The sequence below is a fragment of the Anastrepha obliqua genome, chromosome 2 (assembly GCF_027943255.1).
Source record: "Anastrepha obliqua isolate idAnaObli1 chromosome 2, idAnaObli1_1.0, whole genome shotgun sequence".
NCBI lineage: Eukaryota > Metazoa > Arthropoda > Insecta > Diptera > Tephritidae > Anastrepha > Anastrepha obliqua.
In genome coordinates, this window is record NC_072893.1 from 128464303 (window position 1) to 128485929 (window position 21627).

A 21627-nucleotide genomic window follows, 5' to 3' on the forward strand; every position below is an offset into this window, starting at 1 on the left:
GTATTTTGTATTCAAAATGGTAGTGTTGGTGGTGGCAGCGGTATTGTTTTTCGGTTGTTGGCCATTGACGGCTGTTACTGGCACATAACGACCAGCTGTTGATGGCGGTGGTGTTGGTGCCGGCAAGGGAACGTGCCACAAACAAGCGCTGAAAAAGTCACAGCCACTGACAACAACAATCATAATTGATAGCAGCAACTACAAGTACAACAATGAGAATGGCTGCAACAACAGCGACCGCAAGCCCATACCAAGGAGAGGAATGCGGCCCTGCAACTACAACAATTTCAAGACGTTGACGTTATTGCTGTTGTTGTCGCTTGATCAGGTTCATATGCCCATATGTTTGTACATATCATACAATTCCCATTCAAAAGCAACGCGCAGATACAATTACCAGCAGTTTTGCCTTTGCATTTGCTATTTACATTTACATTTTTCATTAGATTTTTTTCTTTTTATTTCATTATGTGTTTGTTTGCCTTTGCCTTTGGCTTTGGCTTTGACTTGTTTGGTGTGGGTTTTGGCTTCGCTTATTTTGCCACTCGCCAGTCGCCACTCAGTCAGGTTGAGAACGTCGTCGTGAATTGTCGCGCAACAATACTGTAGACCTAGACGCCGCTAATTTGAAAAATAAAAGGACGGTTTCCGACGCCGCTGCTGCCGTTAAGAATTTTTCGAACTCGCAGTCACCGTCGTTATTTGCTGTTGTGTTTTACAATATTGCAAATAAAAAATTGCCAAAAAATGCAAAAATAGCAAAAAAATATTATTTGGTACTTAAAATATTACGAAAATCTTGAAAACGTTCGATGTGTACTCGTTTATGCCGAATTTTATGAATTTGTTTGCTTGAAGTTGTGGGCGCTTGTATTGCAGTGTATTTGTATGCCTATTTGCGACGTTAATGTGATTTGTTGGTAGCTACCGTTCGCCCAGTTATTTCCTAGCATAAATTGTGGAAATAGCCAAAATAAAAAAGAACAAATAAGGTAAAAAATTGGCCACATATTTCCGCGCTGCTTGCAACACGATACTAGCAATAGCCAATGAACGCGCACAAATAAATATACATACATATGTATGTATTCACATAGTTTCGTACACAAATACTGGATATGCATATAAACACGCGCACGCGATTGAAAATAAACTTCATGTAAATAAGAAAATTTTCGCAAATAACGACTTTTGTGCGTACATAGTATGAAAAAAATGGCGTTAGAGTGTTTTCGAAAATTGAGATGTTCAGTGATTGATTGTTATCGATTAATATTAAATGCTTGTGCTTCGAGTCCGAACCGAAAAGGCAAAGCATAGGTGTGAATGCAATTGCATTTAAAATAAATATTTGAAAACAAAAGTTGGAAAAACAAGCAAGCTAAAGTAATGGAAATGCATACTAAGTAAGCAGTCGAATTTGCAAACCGGAAATTTAGCCCAACAGCAATTACCTGCCGAGGAAGGCACAAACCATCGCTGCTACAAGTAAGCAAATAAAATAAGGTGAGGTGTATGCGCCAATATTAATGAAGCATGAAAGAGATTAACTGTTGCAGTAATTCTGCAAATAAAATACCAATCAAACAAAGACGCATGAGAAGACAAACACAGAAGTGTAAGTCGCATTGCACTTGACTATTTGCGAGTTCTTAGGAGTCCAACCAAGATAAATAAATCGGAAAACAATTTGTACATTTGTGTCGCGGAGCAAGGATCGAAAGCCTGTTAAGAAACACTTTAACCCGAACTAAACCTCCTACCGATCCCGTAAGTACCGATCATTTCCCAATACTACCGTTAAGTGAAGCGTTGGGAAGGCGGTATGAGCACTGGAATTTACGTCAGTTACTATTCACATGCAGCCCGGTAAAAGTTGCACTTACTTGAATCTTTCCACTTTTAGAAACCATACCATTTGGAATGTCTTGTTAAAAATTAACCTAATTATCCTCTTGCCACGCTCTACTTCCATATACGCCCTAATTCTTTAGAAAAAGAAATATGTTTATTTTCGCATTTGATTTTATCTAACAAATGATTTTAAAAGTTGCAAAAATCTAGCAAACCACCTTCAAGTCCCACGATTCAATAACAAAAGGTTTGCTCAGTAAGCAGTTTTCTCGTTCCCTCTTGACAAGTCGACTCTCTTAGCAAGACACTGGGTATCTCTAGATATTTTAAATAAAAGTGGCGGAAAAGTAAAATTTGTGGAAAAAACATTTCGATTTTAACAAGATGCGCTTAACACCAACTACATGACATGGGATGCATACTGACATACCGCTTAAATCAAACCAAGTGGCTTCACCAAACATAAAGGAGGCGTTTAAAAAGCTTTATTTCTGATAATGGATGGTTTTGAAGAAGTTAATATTTTGTAGCGAGCTAGCATTTTACAAAGAGCTAAAATAAGGTGAAGAGTTGGATAGTCTCCATGTTCGAATACATTGCAGACTTTATTATAAGAAAGCTGGAATTAACGGAACGTGTTTTCAAAGAGACTGGCTGGATGGAGTGTCCAGAACACGTGAATACTCGTATGTCTGCGTCGAAGTTAAAAAAGCTTTTATACAGAATAAAGAGTGTATAAGTTAATTAAAAATATCAAAAAAATCAAAATAAAAGAAATTATTCAAAAAGCCCGCTAAATAAAATACAAATAAAATATTTATTATTAATATATACCTATTATTCTTTATTATTATAAATTTTTTTATTGCTAATTATATCACATAAATAATAATGCAATAATAATTGGAAAAATGGTGGGCTCCTAAGGTGATCCGCTTCTTATTATATACTGGAAAGAACTAACGGGTGCAAGAACATTAACAAATAACATGGCTTAACAAATATGACGGCGAGGTTTCAAAAGTTGTTATGGCAATTGACGCGCATATGCATGTATGTATGTACATATGACCTCTTGAGGGTCAACAATTTTCGTAGCAAGGATAATAAGAGAAGTAATTGCTAGGCGCTATGGAGTTGCAGCAGTGCTCCAACGATGGTTTAAGAAGGTGGGAAAGAAGCGGAAAATTTGGAAAAGTTTTAGAAAATTTGGTTTCTTGAGAAAAATTACACACAAATGTATGATATGTATGTTTATATTCAAGACCACATTTATTTAGAAAAAGGGTGTTTGTTCAAATAATTAAAACCTATTTGACGCGCTCGCATTTTACAATAAATTTTATACGTCATCATTTTTAAGCGCCAAAGCTGTGTTGTTCACAAAAAAATGCATACACATTCATATTCAATATTTCGGCGTAAACAAATGGCAGCATTTGTATAGAAAAATAAATAAATAAATAAAACGACTGAAAAAATCACTGCCCACCTGTAAGACGTCGTCATTAAAACGTGTTAGTAAGAGCCAGCTAAGTCACTCTTACAGCATCCAGTGGCGCATACTCAACATTCCCTGCATCGCAAACAAGTTCCCAACAGCGGTGAAGATCGTTGGAGTAAACCTACAACAGCAGTGAATAAGCGCTGAGTAGCTCAGCAAAGCTTAAAAGTACTCATTTTGTTGTGATAAAAGCAACGAAAAGAAAATAATTAGTTATCGCCAGTAGAACCAGTCATCTGTGGTTTAATAGAATACAAATAAAAAGTGTGTTGTTGCTGTTTAGATAATTTTTTTCATCGCCTCTCACTTGCTGGTCGAATTTTTGAAATGCCCAACGGGCAGTTACTTTAACAGATATTGACATAGAGTGGAGAGCAATTTATTTGAATATCCTTTTGTTTTTAACTATTTTATTTGCAATGGAATTCTTCAAAACACGACATCAACACCACAAGCAATTGTGATGGTTCGCAAGAGTACAAAGTGTATTAAACATGTGATAACAATATATGAATATTTTCTTTCGGTACGTTTATTTGACAGTAGTTTCGTCATTGCCTTAACATTGCCTTAACATGAGAATTTGACAATAGCAATTTTGTAAAGAAAAAATGTCACTCAATCGAACCGAAAATGTTTTGCTGCTTCTGAATTTGTATTGGGTTAACTTTTAAAACAAATTAAACTTTCAGCAGGCTATGTCTGCTTGATAAAGAGCACCAAAAATATAGGAATTCTGTCAAGGATGATAAATCACTAGGTTTTAGCACCACGGCGACCGCCGTAGCCGAATGGGTTGTTGCGTGGCTACCATTCGGAATTCAGAGAGAACGTAGGTTCGAATCTCGGTGAAAGACCAAAATGAAGAAAACGTTTTTTCTTATAGCGGTCGCTCCTCGACAGGCAATGGCAAACCTCCGAGTGTATTTCTGCCATGAAAAAGCTCCTCATAAAAAATATCTGCCCTTCGGAGTCGGCTTGAAACTGTAGGTCCCTCTACTTGTGGTACAACATCAAGACGCACATCACAAATAAGAAGAGGAGCTCGGCCAAACACCTAAAAAGGATGTACGCGCCAATTATATATATATATATATATATTACCACCATCACCGGGTACTCGGCAGCAGAATTCTGCCTGCTCATTTCCCACGTATTCACACACTCGTCCAATCGGGCGTTTGTCATTCGGCAACGAAGTAACATGAGCGAAGACTGTTGATTTTTTTGGTATTTCACCAACACATTCTCAGTTTTTTCGTATGCAAACCGCTGTCATGACCCCAGTTACGTAAACCAATCAGCTCATGTCTTCAAAATCACTGAGATCTGGTTAACGGTCTGATCTTGACCGCACCTCTAAAATTTTTTTTACGTTGGAATTCTGCTGCTGAATCCCTCGTGACGTGGTATCCGAAGTTACTCTCACAATTTTGTTTTTCACCAACCGAGCGCATACAACTTTCAGCGGTTTAGATAGAGTTTCTTCAACTGCTTAATTTGTGTGACTTTTGTCTTTGTCGTGCAGCTGTATGGATTTATAATTTTATGAAACCACCGAACCTCAAATGCTTTTTATTAACGGCATTGACAGAAAATGAGCGAGCGACTGTTATTAGAACGTTGAGTATTGAACCAATGCCGTACGGTTCACTTGCTGATACGCCAATCACAAGTATACTCAGTATATTTGCAAGTCTGCTTATTATAAGTATCCACGTTTAACTAAAGGTATGTAAATATGTGGTACATTTTCAAAAGGCATTCGTTATCACCAACTGAGCAGCACCTGTCTATTACCAACGCCACCCTCGCGTAACGCAAAAACCGCCCCTAAAAACATACGTTTTACATTTGTTTTTGTTTTGTATACTTTTATGTGCAAGTAATTGTACCCCAAGTACTTTTGTAAGCTATATTTGTACATTCTGTGGCATCCAGCAAACACAAAACATTTTTTTTAAAGGCGCACAAATTTCTACGCTTCAGCCGCAAGCCTTGAGCGCTTGCATTTACTATAGAGTGAGTGCATTTACACTCCCTCTCCGTAAATTTCATTTAAGTACGTACACACATGTGCATTTTTTATGCACGTATTTATCTATGTAGTATGAAGTATCATAGTAGTCTGTCAAATAGTGCCGGCTTGGCTGCCTTCATTGGCATGCTTGCATTTATAGCGACCGTTTTTTGAGCAAATGCATGTGATGCGCGCACGCGCTCAATTCATTCAACGCAAATAAAGTTCTCTTGGCGCTCTGTAGATTTCTTAAGTACGCATTTTTTTATTATTTAGTTTTAAATTTTTTCTACCACATATATCGCACTTTTTAATGTGCACTTTCTGTTTGTGTGCGCATGTTTGTTTTTCTTCGCTTCGAACACTATTTTATTTATTGTACTTACATTCGTGTTTGCTTTGTGTCGCTTGTTTTTGAATGAAAAACACCTTGCACTCCTTATAAACTTTTTCTCAAGTTATTGTTTTCAAACTAGCCTTTCATTTTTAGTTGGCGGCAGCCACCATATCCGCGGAGCCTTGTACATGACTAATATTCAGTTGGTTCAGAGTTCGAGTGCCACTACGGGCATGAAACATCAAATTATTGGAAAGATTCATCAAAACCATCTGCAGTTCAGAGTCGGCATAAAACCGTAGTTACCTTGAAGTCTAGACTTTGGTAAGCAACCAATAGTAGTGGGTCGACGAGTGTTGAGAGCCAACGATAGAGTGGTCTTTCCGTCGGTAACGAATTCTAAATGCTTAAGGAGTTACTTACATACATCCAGCAGCGCCAAAAATGCGCTAAAAGAAAAACTGTTTTTAGAAGGGATAACAATAGAATAAATATAAAAAAATTATATACATTGTTTATTAGTATTTAAACTTTAGAAAAAAATGTACTTTAATTTTTCTTTACAAGAATTAGTATATAAAAAATTACGTGACCCAAAGTACAATGAAAAATTAATTGATCCACGGTCTGCATCATTTCTCCTTGAAACGTTGATGGATCTATAAAAAGTAAAAAAATTCTTGTAAAATAAAGTTGTAGTTATAGTTGGCGGGCCGGATTTTTGAATTTCGAAAAATTTCGCAATTTACGGCATTTTAAAAAAAGTATGCGCCTTACGTCATAAATGTCACACTTTAAATATGTTTATAAATTTTTTTTAATAAGAATATCAAAAATGAAATCTATAGAGAAAACACTTTCGAATATTTAAAAAAACCGCATCGAAAAATATTAAAAACTGTATGAGTTATCACCGTGTGGGAAAAAGTAGTTTCGAGAAAAACGAGTTTAAAGTTTAAGGTACAGGAGCGCGCCGACCGCTCTCTACCTAGTTAATGGGCTGTAGAAGCAATAATATTGGGAATTTCCACATAAAAATTTCACAGTATATTCTTAAGATTCTATACTTTCGAAATATCGAAAAAAATTGATTTTTGGAAAATTCTGGACGCATGTAACCCCTTAACTCTTTTTCTTCGGACTCGATTGAATTGAAACTTGTTTTAAACGGAGCTTTTCCGCCAATTTGCTATGTGCCTCTTTGCACCATGCGTTTAACCACGTTTTGTCCACTTATTTGTTTCTTATTTAGATTTTATAACTTTAGAATTTATAACTTTCCTCCTCCTATTTGTGGCTTGCGTCTTGATTTTGCTCCCCAATGACAGTTATTTTTTACGAGGAGCTTTTTCAAAGCAGAAATACACTACGAGGTTAGAAAAAACTTTCTCTATCATTTTGGTGCTTCATGCACGGAGATTTGAACCTACGCACTTCCTGGTAGTCATGCACCAACACATTCGGCTACGGCGGCTGCTCGATTCCCTTTGTTTCTTATTTAATCTTAATCGGTTTTTTCGATTCTTCTACAAAAACCGCATAAATCCGTGTTTCAAACTTTTCAATCAAACTCTTTAAAAAAAAGTTCGAGTATGTAGTTTTAAAGCTAATTTTTGTTATAAAATGCAAGTTTGAAGTTGCGTTTTACCTAGCAGAACCAGATCACAAGAATAAAATGGAGAGCTGCCAAACTGAATTACGAATACACCGGAGAAACAGGGTAATTCGCGAATTACTTAGAAATTTCAAAATCTTAAATTGTATTTGGCTGATAGTAAAGGCTAAAGTAGAACTTGAGTTTTGTTTACAAAACCCGACCAGGGTCTTGCTTTACACTACTTGGCTGTATTTTGTCACATTTTTCATCGCTCCTGTCTGTGCTGATGCTACTATGACCATTTTTCGCAAGATTATCAACATTTTTCTGAACTTTCTTCAGAAGAAAAAAATCAGGAATTCGCCAGTTTGGAAAAGCTTTATATGTACGTATGTATGCGTATGAGATCGGTGCTTGAACTTTCACTTCGCTGAAAGAATTTCTCATGAGTTAAAGAATATGTATAATAAATACATATCTAATGCTAACTAAAAAAAAGCCCAATGGGAAGATAAGCAACAATGCATTTAAGTGCACAAATTGCACGTGAAAGAAATTTACATTAAATGAAATTGTAAAAAACAATAACAATAGCAACAACACAAACAACGCCAGCTCAAACACAAAATCCAGCTAACTCTTACAGACCTACTCATGAACTGACATTAACAACCGGTGCATTTGAGCAAATTGCATTTTCTCGAGTTCAAAAAACCGAAAGCATAATCACAGTAGACATACTCTTGGGAAGAAGGAAAAACAGCATACGGAAAATTAGAATACAGTAAACAATTGGAAAAAGCCTTGGCTGAAGAGCAACATGCAACCAGCGAAAGGCCAGGCCAGCCAAAGCTGAGCCAAGATCTTCGTTGGGATGTGAGGAAAGAAAGTTGAAGAGCAGAAATACTTACCAACATTAAGCTATTTGTGAACAGGCATTCATATAATCAACATATGTACATATGTACATAAGTATATAAGTGCATATGCATCTCCGAGCCGCTTTTATTCATTCACATTTATTCGATGGAATTGTTTAGCCACGGGAATATTTTGCCTTCGCTGCTTGTTTCCTTTGGCTAAGTGAACAATGTCGCGAGCTTTAGTACGAGATGGCACAATATCTGTCAGCTGGTGTTTTCATGCAGATCATCTATGGCTTGGGATAATCAGAGTGTAGCACGCTTATTAACAAAGTTATGTACTTATACTCGTATGCAAAGAAATATATGCATATAAAGGATGTGATGTGCCTTTTTGATTTTGGCTACTAAACATTATTTTTTCCCACGGAAACAACAATAATTATGTAAAAATAGCTTTATTGCAAAGTGTGCTCGCTGGAAGCCAGCGCAAAAACGAGCATTTTTAACAGCATCTGCAAATAATTGAATTTTAATCTGCGAATATTAAAATTTGCAAAGCATTAATAGATATGCCAGAAATATCATCCACCTAAAGATAATAACGTAGTACACGGCCGACCGATTTTGGTTTGCGTTTATTGTTCAGATTACATACATATCGCTTGTTTTATAGAAGAACGTGACAACTCAAAAACCAAAAATTTCAGAAAAACGACTTCAATGTTCTCAATCTATTATGCCTCCCTGTGTGAAAAGATACATACATCTAAGAGACATTGTGAATAGATATCGCCATGAATTTTTGTACAGCATAAAATAAGAGCAATGAGTTAATTCTATTTATTATCTAAAAAATAATTGCGTCATAAGAACGCAATGACGTCCCCTATTTTGTTAGATTGGCTCCAATTTTTAAGATAATAATGTTTGAACATTTCTTTTCGGACCTCTGGAACTTAGAAACAACTTTACATAATAAATTTTGAAACGGAAAACCATAATGGATATATACACCAACTTGATCAAAAGGTTCCCAGAATATATTCAGCAAATTCAAAATACAAGTTTATATGAAAGGATTTTCCAATAAGAGGTGTTATTTTGATATTCAAAGAAAAATTCTATTTTTTAATATAAATGATCGGATTTTTATTTCATTATAAAAAGAAAGGTATGCCGTTAATAGTGGAAAATAACATCAGGCAAATGACCACCACGACCACGCTTACAGGACAATATCCTTTTCATGAAATTTTCCATAACCGAATTGCAAGTGGCCCTATGTCCTCGATATATATATATATATAATTAGCGCGTACACCCTTTTTGGGTGTTTGGCCGAGCTCCTCCTCCTATTTGTGGTGTGCGTCTTGATGTTGTTCCACAAATGGAGGGACCTACAGTTTCAAGCCGACTCCGAACGGCAGATATTTTTATGAGGAGCTTTTTCATGGCAGAAATACAATCGGAGGCTTGGCATTGCCTGCCGAGGGGCGACCGCTATTAGAAAAATGTTTTTCTTAATTTTGGTGTTTTCACCTAGATTCGAACCTACGTTCTCTCTGTGAATTCCAAATGGCAATCACGCACCAACCCATTCGGCTACGGCGGACGCCTATGTCCTCGATAGCCTCACGAATTCCATCTTTGAGGCCTTGAATCGACCCTGGGCTGTTGGCGTAGACCTTCTCTTTCACGTGGTTCCAAAGAAAAAAGTCAGAAAGTGTTAAATCGCAAAATCTCGGTGGCCAATTGTGATCACCTCTTCGAGAGACAACACGGTTCGGAAATTTTTCCTGTAAAAGATCAATGGTTTCGTGGCACGTAGCGCCGTCTTGTTGAAAATAAACGTTGTCCAGATCAATACCATCCAATATCGGCCATGAAAAATCGTTTATCATCTTTCGATAGCATAATCCTATTCAAAATAACACCTGTTATTGGAAAATCCTTTACTTGCCATACAGCGCCTTCAATAATGGGTATTCTGCAGAAGAATTTGGGCGAAGTGGTTTTTCCGAGTTTTGGCAACGTCTTTTGGTTACCTTAAGGCTTGATTTGACGATATTAGACACTTTCTTGTTTTCAATTTTCAAAGTCAAACGGAGCATTTGGAACACCCTGTATAAATATGAATGCATAAAGCCGTTGATAAAAGGTTTTTCCTCAAAATAGAAATGTTAGAAATGCAGGAAAATTCTTTATATGTTTATTGAAACTGAATATTATATTTATTTTATATTAACACATCTTTTAATAAATAATCGCTTTTCTATCTTCCATAGAGCTCTCCATACTGGCACTTATCAGAATGTGATTGAATTGCTCAAAAATCGTGAAGACAACCTCCCGCCAATCACTGCTTTTTTTGTGCCACATCCGCAGCCTATTTAATGTTAAAGCACGCCTCGAACGCCGGTGGTGGGGTAGGACCAGCCAATGGTCAACTGCGTAACAATCCAAGCAACACCAACGCTACGGTTGCCTCCAATCGCAGCATACACCTGCGACCCCAACAACCACTCAACATATCCACATTGAGTGCCACGCAGAATGCCTTACAAACGTCCAGCACTTCGGCGATAGCGAACGGAGGTCAACGCATACCCACCCTATTAAATATCGCATCAACGCCAATTTCGGGTGGCACAACGAACACCAATGCAGTGACACCGTTATCACCGAGCGCGGCGAATACGACAACGACAACAACGACACCCGTTACACCACTCACACCGAATGGCATTGCCAATAATTTGCACACATACACCAATCAGCATATTTTGGCCTGCAGCAACAACAACAATAATAATAATAATACTCATAACACCGTTACCAGCGCAGTAAATAATAATACACATAATAATAACCATAATTACAGCAACTGTCATAATCTAACGACCGGTGGGTTGATAAATCAATCAAAACATGGGCCTGGTCCGAGAGAGGCGCTAACCAGCTTGGGACTATTGTGCTTAGGTGAATTTATATAAAATTTATACAATATTGAATATACAAGTATCAGCCATTGCCGGCATTTTAAATTAATTGTCGAAAACCCCGCTAAAAGGAAGATCTATCGAAACCGAACCGTTTCATAAGATTGGCTAACTTTTTTTTCATTTTGGCCAAAGGTAGTGAAAGAAAGTTTAGATTTTATCCAGCGAAAAAATGCAAATTGGCAAAATAAATTCTTTATATGTAACGAAAATATTAAAATTTTCAATTTTCAATTTTTTTTTTTTGCAATTTGAATTAAGTTGACACATACATGTTATCTGTTGTTTTCTAAGAACTTTTTAAGAATTATTTTGTACTAACTCCATTTTTTTATTATAAAAATAATACTGACTCAAAAATTAATACTCTACTCAAATGTTAAAGTAAAGATCGAATCAAAATGCAACAATTATTTATTGCTAATAGTGTAATTACTCCAGACGTTAGCTTAGCTTATCTTGAGTTACGCATGAATTTAAAGAAGTTTTCTCAAGCTATAAAATCAGCTTGCGTATACAGCCTCATGCCAAATAAATAAAAGCACGGAATTTTTTCACACGTTTTTCTCCTCAGTTTCACTAAGCACAATAAACACTCCCAACTCCTACCTCCGCTAACATAATTCAAACTCTAAACCTGAGCTCTTGGTCTCCCGCTCTCCCTGAGCTAAACAATACTTTTTAACTCTTGATGGCACTACTTATTTTTTATGTGCTAAGATACATCTTCGCCTATTTTAATTTGATGTGCAGCGCTTCCGATATGAAATAAATGCGGATTTTTTGTAGTGCTTAATCGAATGCCTTATTTCTTGTATATTTTAGTTAATTAAATAAACAAATAAACCCTTTTTATGGTCAACTTAAACTTAAAAATTGGCGCCGTCGATTCAACGAAGAAGTGGTATAAAATATGCACACTTTTGGTAAATATAAGGTTCATAATTAGCACGGACCTAATATATCAGGTCAGTCCATAAGTTCGTGCGTATTTTACCCACAATTTCACTTTAGTACTTTAGTACAAAAAATTATTCGCGGAATATAACTGAGCTATTTATATTTTCTCTGATATATTGTGCATTCAACAAGTGATTTTAATCGCGGATGCAAAGCGTGTTGTTAAAAATTAAAATGGAATCTTCGAACGCGTATAAGAGGCATTTTTTGTATTTTTTTTATAAAAGTGGAAAAAATGCAACAACTGCTGCTGCAGAAATAAACACTGTTCACGGAGAGGATACCGTGAGTGTAAAGACGCAAAAGTGGTTTTCAAAATTCCGAAGTGGTAACTGCGACGTGGAGGACGCCCCACGCGCTGGTCGTCCTGAAGTCTTTAACTCCGACACCTTGCTCGAACTCGTGGAAGCTGAGCCACTAAAACGTTGGAAAGACATTGTAAATAATGAAGGAAAATATGTTATTGATTAATAAATAAATACTTTAAACATCTTTTTTATTAATTTTAAAACCTCCTTTAAAAAACGCATGAACTTATGTACTGACCTGATAGTAGCTTTACGATACACTGCGATAATTGCGATAAAAATTTGAGTGTCAGAAATGAACGGCGAAAAATTTAATCCCATGTCGATGGGTCGTTCGCATCCGGCACTTATTTCATAAATTCATAAGGTATCTTCTAAGCTTTAACTAAACATATCCGGAGAGATTTTTTCAAATTTTTTTATTTTAATAATATTTTATCATAAACAAATAGTATGAAACATGCAGCGTGCAGTAGTTTCATACAAAATTCATGACTTCTCAACGAATTGGCCGAGCACGAACGACCCATCGACATGGTATTAATTCTACTTCCATATCAGCTGTTTATGGTTACGGCATGACTAATGGACAAATGTAATGTTATGGCTATGGTTATGGTTACGGCTATGGCGTTATGGCCACGGTACCACTAATTGCAGCTTAATTCAAATTAACAGCATAAATACTCCATACAACATAAACTCCAAAATTAACAGCTCGGTAAGTTTCTTAAGGCTGGAGTGATAATCTATATTCGTACATTTTACCACTTTTCGCAGGTTGCACTTAAGTTAAAGCTTTCTCAAATTTAGAGGTAAAAAATTAGGTACATAAAATAACTAAAAAAGTCTGTACAGGTATTGAAAAGTTGTAATGGGCAGCACAAATAAGGATTTTGCTTACTTTCGTTTCATACAAAAACCTCACTTAACTGCAAGTACCACTTTTTAGGTAACATCAATTCTTATGTATACATATATATAATGTGCACATATGCACTAAATTCATGTATATAAACTACAGTTATACTCCACATTTGCACTTAATTACCTGCATTTATACAGCTTGCTTTTTCTTTCTTTATATTTCGCATGCCTCTTGCAGTTTCCCTTCTATTGGCTTTACTGTCGCTGATTTTTCTGCTGAAAATTTCTCCAAACGCCCGTGAAGATGCTCTGACGCGCAGCTCAGCCGAAGATTTTGTAATTGTCTATGATGTGACATTGGCGCTCTGTGCACTTTCGCTGTCGCTAAATCTCTGTTGTCTGCTGGTGTGTGCGATACAGTTTCTGTTCGCTGTGAAATTGGTGCGGTCCCCTATGTTCGATGGCAGGTAAGTGAACGTGTGTTCGCGCGCTGGCGCACTGAAGACACCGAAATTGACTAGTTCCATGCACTCTAATTATACATACAATGACGGTTGATTGACCATCTAAATTTGCTGCGCATTACAGAGACAACAAATACTTGGAGAAATCAAGCGCTAGTCGCACTTGTGCTGTTGGCGGTTTCTTCATATCCATACCAATTTTTCTCACCGGTTAGTTGCATTTTGATTTTATTAAAAATTGCTATTTGTACGTGTTCGGGTTTCACACTAAACACTTTTCCAGGAATTATTCTTTACACTTTCAACCATTTTCACTCCACACCTGCCATTATAACCAGCGTATTAATCGGCATTGGCATTGTCTTCTGTGGTGGCGCAATGGTGCATAATGTTTTTATTTGGCAGAAGGAGAAAACGATTAGTTATCGCAGTCCGCCACTAAATATGTCAATGATGTCGCATGTTGGACCCATAACACCGCCAGCGCAATTTCTCAGTCCTCATCATACACACCACTTCATGAACTATGCACCGCAAATGCATGCACATACGCACAATACGCATGCACAACCGCAAACACAATTGGGCGTGGCATCGACGGGACTACATCCGACTTCTGTGACGCCGGTCTCACCGAATCATTCACACGGCAGCTTCAATGCGCTGCTCTCAGCTGGTGCTCTAAATTCGTCATTTCTAATGCGTCCATCGACGGCGACACCGCCCACACCAAAGCCGCTGCCAACGCAATTAGCCAACGGTGGCGGTTGTTTGACGCTAAGCGCACGTGAAGCCAGCGGCTCCGTCAGTCCAGGCATACCGGGTGCGCTCGACATGAGCAACATAACGAGCCCATCGCTGCATGAGTTATCGACATTGGTGTAGGTGCGAGCATTGCTGTTAATGCACTGAATTTGGTATATATTTTAGGTTAGATTCTACAAATGATCATTAAACGCTTCAACTTGATTCACATACACTATGCGCAATGGCTAAAAACGCTTACCAGCTTTTACTTCACTTTTCAATGCTTAATGGCGCCCGGAAGTGGAAGTTGAACAAATATTATCGATAAATACAAAACGAAATCGAAACAAATCTATGGAACTAAGCATATTAATGTATTAAATAAAAACGGAACTACGAAAACAATTGTAAATAATTAGGTGTTATTTTTTTATTTATGTTAGTTATGATAAGTCAGTTTTTGAACATTTTTACTTAATATTTTTACTCTCTAAGTTGCAAGTAATTGCGAGTCCTTGCCTAGATATGTAGTTTTAAGTTGAGTTATTTAAATTTTTATTTTAGGTTATGTTAACAGTTTGGTCTGTAATGTAAATGCTTGCCTGATTAACTGCTTCGTGAAACTAAAAATATATAGGACATTCTTATTTTAAGTAAAATTTAATATTGTATTAAGCAAAATTCAAATTAAAAAAATAAACGATAAGAAAAAAATCGTTTACAAAATTTATGTAACTAAAGAAAGAAATTTCAAAATTGCAAATTTCAAAGAGAAGTAATGGCCATAAAAACTATAAAAGTTATTTTATTTTTTTTTTCAGACTGATAACATAACTATCGAACCAATTTAACAAATTTTAACACTAAGATTTTGTATATATGTAGTTACAATTTAAGTGCAGGAAATAAATGTTTTTTACGTATTTACACATGAATATTTTACTGAGGTTTAATAATAAAAACTCACCGCACCGACCATTAGGGCTTCATAACGGGATAAGCAAATGAAACACGGAAGTAACCCACAACTTGACAGCTCCACCAAAGTCTATATATACCTTGTTGTTGTTGTTGTTGTAGCTTTTGCTGTATCAGTATACAAAACCCAGTCATCGGTCGTCGTCGATTATCTCATCTAACTATATACCCACGAAACAAGGTGTCCCCAAAGTGGATGGGGTGTTAGATGAGTGGGTTTAAATAGACATGTGAAGAGGTGCCGGCCATATATTGAGTATGTCTGGGTCAATTCTGGATTTTATAATAATAATAAACAAGAACTCGAATCCCGTAATAATAAGCAGGAGCCCCTGCTGAGTTTGGTAATATATTCCTATATACCTTTTCGTCATTTAGTACAGTTGATTCATTCTCTCTTTATTTACTGGACGTGCAAACATAAGAAATACAAAGTGGCAGTGGCGCAAAATTAATTATCCATTTTTGTTTTTGAATAACTTTTTTACTAAATAAAGAAAATGAATTTGACTTATAGAAATCTTTATTTGGACCTTTACGCGCTCCATTGCTTGTCTGCTTAAAATATGATTGACGTACAACGCCGTTTGCAAAATTTATAAATCTTCCGTTAGAGTGATGATTTTACGACTCCTAAGGTGAATCTATTAAAAGTGGTGTTGGTAAAGCCGCTGATTTGTTTTTTGTCTTTCGCTGTATCCATGTATGTAGCTGTCAGCACAGAATAAAAAAAGGCGAATTAATTTTTTGTTTTCTACTTTGCTGCGACAATTAAACTTACGAAACATTCTTGTTGGTCTAGTGCCACCACCTTCAATAAATGCGCCTTGACGACACCTAATTATTGATATTTCCCCATAGCATGTACGAGCAAATCCGGGTTGTTCTGGCCACTTAAAACATAAAGCTCATGTCTTCATAACATATGAATATATTTGCTGCTTGAAACAAATTTATCCTGAATCTGAAATCTAGTTTGAAAAGTTATATTGCACCCTATTCGTGTTTTCGTGCGAATCGAAAATTGTATAACGGTCAAAATTGTATATTTTAATTCGATCAAAAAGAAAAATACGACCCATTGTTTTACTTCTGAATTATGCCACTTGTTTTCCAATGCAAAGTGACAAATTTACCACCTCTGCCATATTTAACATCTACATATTTTTGTATGTACTATTCAAGCTTCACTCGGCTTAAACTCAATTTGTTTATTTCGTTCGTACTTCACTTCTTTTATAATATCTTAATAAAAATTTCTAAAGACTTACATAATATTTTAAAATATTCATAAAAACAATGCCAATTTTCGTAAATAGAAATTATTTGAAAGCTCAAAATTAACATAGGATTTATATACGCATATATAATATTTATATAATTAATAAATTATTTCATATGGATGTAGCTAAATAATTTCGTTCTCCATTTCGTAGTACAGTTGATGGAAAAGTGCGCATACATATTGCCGAACGGCCGTTTCCTCCAATAATAAGTAAATATGTATGTAGTAGTTTGAACTGCATAATGTTCCTTTCCCTTATATGCAAGCTGCAAATACGAACTCATCAACGAAAACCCTATTTGTGGCGCATTAACAGAGCGGGAGAAGTGTTTAATAAAATTCAAGCTGGAAAATGTAAATTATTAGTAAGACCTTCAAAAAGTACATGCATAAGTGCTTAAATCTTTAAAAGTTCTTAAAAAGAAATCTACCAAAATCAGATAATTGAAATTACTCACATTTTTCTACAGTTGCATGCCCTGCTTTTTTTACTGGTCACTTTTCCGTGCGGAATAGCTGCGTCAATGCCGCATTTTCTGTAATATCAACAATATCCGTATGGGGTTTAGGTGCGTGCGCCTGCATTGGCGGCAAATTGAGAATTTCGATTTGGCGGCAGAACATCTGATTTACACTGCGTCCCACCAAGCGTGCGGTCATCTTCTTAAATATATCTTTCTTAGCTTTGTCCACTTTATTGCCCTTCAAGGGCGCCACGCTCACTTTCTCATCAAATTTATGTACATCAGCTCCACTGACATTTGGTATATTTCGTAGCACATCGCTAAGTATAGGAAATTTGGGACGCAGCAGCTCATAGAATTGCACACCGAGCGTTATGAGTCCAGCCTGATTGGCTTCATGCATACCGTGCACCTGGAGGCCTTGCAAAACCGCATGGAACGCAGTCATTGCTTTGTGTTGGTCCATTAACTGTATCTCGTTTGTGGCCAGGAAACGCATCACCGGCGCCACTACATTAACCGCCTTCATGCTGCAGGCGCTATCTTGCCAAGAGAGCGCAGCCATCAGTGTCATTAGTATATGATTTCCGGTCGCATCATTGCGTAACAGTTTCGCACCCAAGTCACTGATGATATCTGATAGCAGTGCCGATTGCGCTGCACGAGAATGTGTTGTGCCATCCATGGAGTGCTCTTCTGGCTCCATAGCAACGTCGGTTACATTTGCAGCAGCATGCACATTGTCAGTGCCAAAACCGACTAGCGCTATTTTTAACACGTCCAGATATTCTCGCGTTAAAGAACGGTTCAGCATATCCTCCAGCACCTCTTGCGTATCATTCGACTCCTCGTTCAACTGACCCGATTCATATAACGACGATATATATGTCCAACGTTGAACCAGATGATAGCACATGAAAGGAGCAAAGTGTGCAAATATCGGCACCAGTACCGTATCGTAGAAGGCGGGCGGGCAAGAATATACAAACGGTTTGAAGAAAACACGCACGATGGGGCGCAGTCGATAATCTGGTACATCTTCTAGTGAAGCGAAAACGGTATTGATTAACGCGTCAGAAATACCTTGCAACTGATAGAGATCGCGTCCTAGAGTTGGTCCCGCAGAGCCCATCATGTGATAGCAGCCTTCGTATAACAATGACATGAACTGCTGCATGCGGTCCACAGTACTTGTCACCGTTTTGACAGTTGGGTCAAGTGGGTCAGCTGGTGGTGTGCACACGCCCAGCAAAGTCTTTTTCTCGTGCTCTAACATGGTGTATACATTACGAAAATCCTCTGAGAGCAAAGCCTTCGCTTGAGGGCGATAGAGCTCATTGAGCACGCGCATTAATGCAAGTATATGTGGCAGCAGGGGAATTATATGTGGTGTGGCTGGATTGCGGCAAATGGGGTTGCCGAGCTCGGTAAAACCTACAACGAATCCGCCGCGGGATGCACGATCCGGATCATCAGGCCATGTGCAACGTTTAATAACAGCTAGCACCACGTTTAGTGAGTCCAACAAAATACCACGATTTATGCAGAGTGGATCTGATTGAAATGCAGTTACCGCCGGTTTATCGAGCCCCACGAACTGTATAAAGGTATATGCCGATTTAAACACCTCCGCAAAAGTAGACCAATGCCCAAGCGTGCTATTCATAATGTTTGCAATGAAAGCAGTCTGCCGTTCGTAATCGCAAAAATGATTCGATATTAACATTAGAGCCTCCTGTAGTGTAGTGCGTTCCATTTTGCCTAGTGCATGCCGCGGATCATCGAGCAGGACCTTCACATGTGTGTCAATCTGATCGAAAACTGGTAGCAGTAACAGTGGATACTTATGACCCAGTTTAACCATGAGGGAAGCGGCGTGACGACGCAAATTTTTTGTGGCTTGTGCGCGCGTTGTTAAAGTGCTTGGCTCGGTGGGATCCCGAAATACAAGTGCTTCGAAAATACGCTCCAACACTCGTGGCAGCAATGCTACGCCGCTCATAGCTACGCAATTATTCGGTGTTATCTGACATGAAGACATACTGAGGAACACAAAAAGAGCCGAAATGCAGGACAACAATATGGAGAGTAAGAGCGGATTACTAGTCTCAACTTTCAAGCACTCTTCCAGCAAACGCAGTCCTGATTGCACCGATGGCCGTTCTGACACCAAGAGTATACGACTAAGAACTCCATCGATAACGCAAACCAAAGCTTCCCATTCCATATAAACGGGATCATGTACAGAACAATTAACATTATCGCGTTCGGTATGTGCTTTGGCCAGACGAGCGTTGAGCCACTGTTCGCAATACGTGAACGTAACGATAGGCTGAACGAGGGTTGACTGGCGAAATACCTCCAAAAAATCGGTGCGGCAGCGGTAGTAGAACACCGCAAATTCTTCCTCACTGTCGTATTCTAAGCAGATATATGCGGCCGTCGACACTGAGGTGGGTAATGAGCGCGTGCTGGGATACTGGGTTTTAATGATGCGCGGCGCGATAACGTGTATCAGTTTTGGAATGTATGGGACCACAGTTGCATCCTTGGAAATGCCATCATGTTTGAGTAGCATGTTCCAGATTAGAGATGCATCATGCGCCACCGTCAACGAGGGGTGGCGTGCGAGCAGAAGTAAACATTCTAGAAATATTTCAAAGTGCTGTGGCCTCTGTATGCTGCCATCTTCTTTACCCCACAGTATTACGATTTGCTGACCCAAACCGCTCAGCATATTCAGAAGTTTTTTAAGGAAATTATGGTTTTGCTCTAAAGCGCCAGCGACGGCTGCATCTGGCAACATTTGGCTGGCCGTAAAGATATAACGCATCGGATCTTCGCCGAACAACATCAGCAACGGTTTACGCTCCTTCACCTGGCCCTTTCGATTGGTAATCTGTGAGAGACACTCAGCAGCGTTGCATTGGAATGCTTTGTCGTTCAACAAAATGCAAAGAATTTGTAGCAACTTGCAGTTATTGGAGGTTATGTGGTTCATTGAAACCCATTCCACGAATCCAGTTAGTGTTAATAACACCACTTCTACAACACGGCCGTGTGCATTCGCTTTCTGAAAGTTTCCGTGCGCAGTCCCCTCACGAAAGGATGTAACATGCAGCTCGATAAGTCGTTGGAAAAATTCAAATATGTCGTTCATATTGTTGTTAAGCGCCTGATACATGTCCTTGCGTCGCTGGTTTGATTCTATGGTCTGAAGCAATGCCACATCCTCGACGAGGCGTAGAAAAACCAATAGCACCAGCTCCGTCTGCGGTTCGCCTTTATTGCAAGCTTCAGATAACTCAGATAGCAATGTCGTCCACTGCTGTGGCCATTCGCGTTTGATCATTTCCACAATTATGCGCGATAAAGCGTCCTTTAGGTGTGCCAAGCTTGCATCTTCGGCCGGACCAACACCAAAATGAATAAGTTTCATAGCGTTTTCTTTTATGAAAAGCTTTTCCTCATGCGAAATACTATTCCATTTAAATTTAATTGTGTATTCCATTAGTTGTAAGCCAAAATGCTTGACATTTTGGCCGAATTGTTGACCGCTGGCTAAGTAAAGGCCAACTTGTGCACATAACGGTGATTCCTCCTTAAATCGTTCGCAAGCCATGTAGGCTTCCATGCGCGACTGCTGGGCTGTATCTGGACGCATAATTAATTCAATTGCCTGGGCAAGCTCTTCTCCGAGCGCGGCTACATTTCCACTTTGTGTCATCTTAATGCCGGTGGTCCGCCACTTTCAATTATCAATTTTTTGTCTTCGGCCGACCTATGAGTATGTGTTATCTGCTAAATTGTCGTTACCTGAAACTGCATTGTTGAATTTCATAAATACTCACCAATATGACACGTATCCTATGAGCCCACACACAAAAAGTTTGAAAATTTTTATTTTTTCTTTTAAACTCTGTAGAAATGCCTGGTGTATGCGGTTTCCGATGTCCAACTTTCGTATCCTCCTTCTTTACCACCTTCACACAGAATTCTAATTTCTTTGCTTTTCGTTTTTTTTATTTTTCTTCTTCGCCGGCCGATATTGTTTTTTCATGTGTTGGGGTTTATGTTTCAACGGGCGATTTAGTTGTATGTCTTCTTTTATGCAAAATTTATCTTAAGTAAATTTTTTATAAATCAGACTTCAAAAAATGTGCTAAAGTTAATTTGTTGCGATTTTACACAGCAAAGCACACAGCACAATGCACACAGCAAACCCGTCTCATCTTGTGCAATACAGGGTTTGAAATGTCAATAAAGGACTACTCCTCTTTGACACACACACAACTCGTATTCTTGACGAATGACATCAAAACACTTTGTAGTAAACTCGAGACCATGATGAAAACAAACGAAAATCTCTGAGTGTGA

At 38.0% G+C, this 21627-nt stretch overlaps 2 protein-coding genes across 5 annotated transcripts; one reads left to right on the top strand and one right to left on the bottom strand.

Annotated features, from left to right (window-relative positions):
- The first annotated feature begins 347 nt into the window (after nt 1-347).
- LOC129239370 (uncharacterized) lies at nt 348-15501 on the top strand. 3 transcript variants are annotated; one of them, XM_054874827.1, is made up of 5 exons: nt 348-1506; nt 10464-11157; nt 13551-13779; nt 13901-13986; nt 14060-15501. In XM_054874827.1, the coding sequence occupies exons 2-5, from the start codon at nt 10572-10574 to the stop codon at nt 14659-14661; spliced, it is 1503 nt and encodes a 500-aa protein (XP_054730802.1). In that variant the 5' UTR covers nt 348-1506; nt 10464-10571; the 3' UTR covers nt 14662-15501. The 3 variants fall into 3 exon arrangements, with proteins under 3 accessions (XP_054730802.1, XP_054730801.1, XP_054730803.1); XM_054874826.1 differs by having other exon boundaries at nt 348-1488; XM_054874828.1 differs by having other exon boundaries at nt 348-992.
- A 1208-nt stretch (nt 15502-16709) lies between these two features.
- On the bottom strand, nt 16710-21483 carry LOC129237493 (exportin-5). 2 transcript variants are annotated; one of them, XM_054872277.1, is made up of 3 exons: nt 21102-21483; nt 17245-21031; nt 16710-17131 (listed from the first exon to the last, which is right to left on the bottom strand). In XM_054872277.1, exon 2 carries the CDS (start codon nt 20975-20977, stop codon nt 17282-17284), a length of 3696 nt encoding a protein of 1231 aa, XP_054728252.1. In that variant the 5' UTR covers nt 20978-21031; nt 21102-21483; the 3' UTR covers nt 16710-17131; nt 17245-17281. The 2 variants fall into 2 exon arrangements, with proteins under 2 accessions (XP_054728252.1, XP_054728253.1); XM_054872278.1 differs by having other exon boundaries at nt 17245-21048.
- Between the last annotated feature and the right edge of the window lie 144 nt (nt 21484-21627).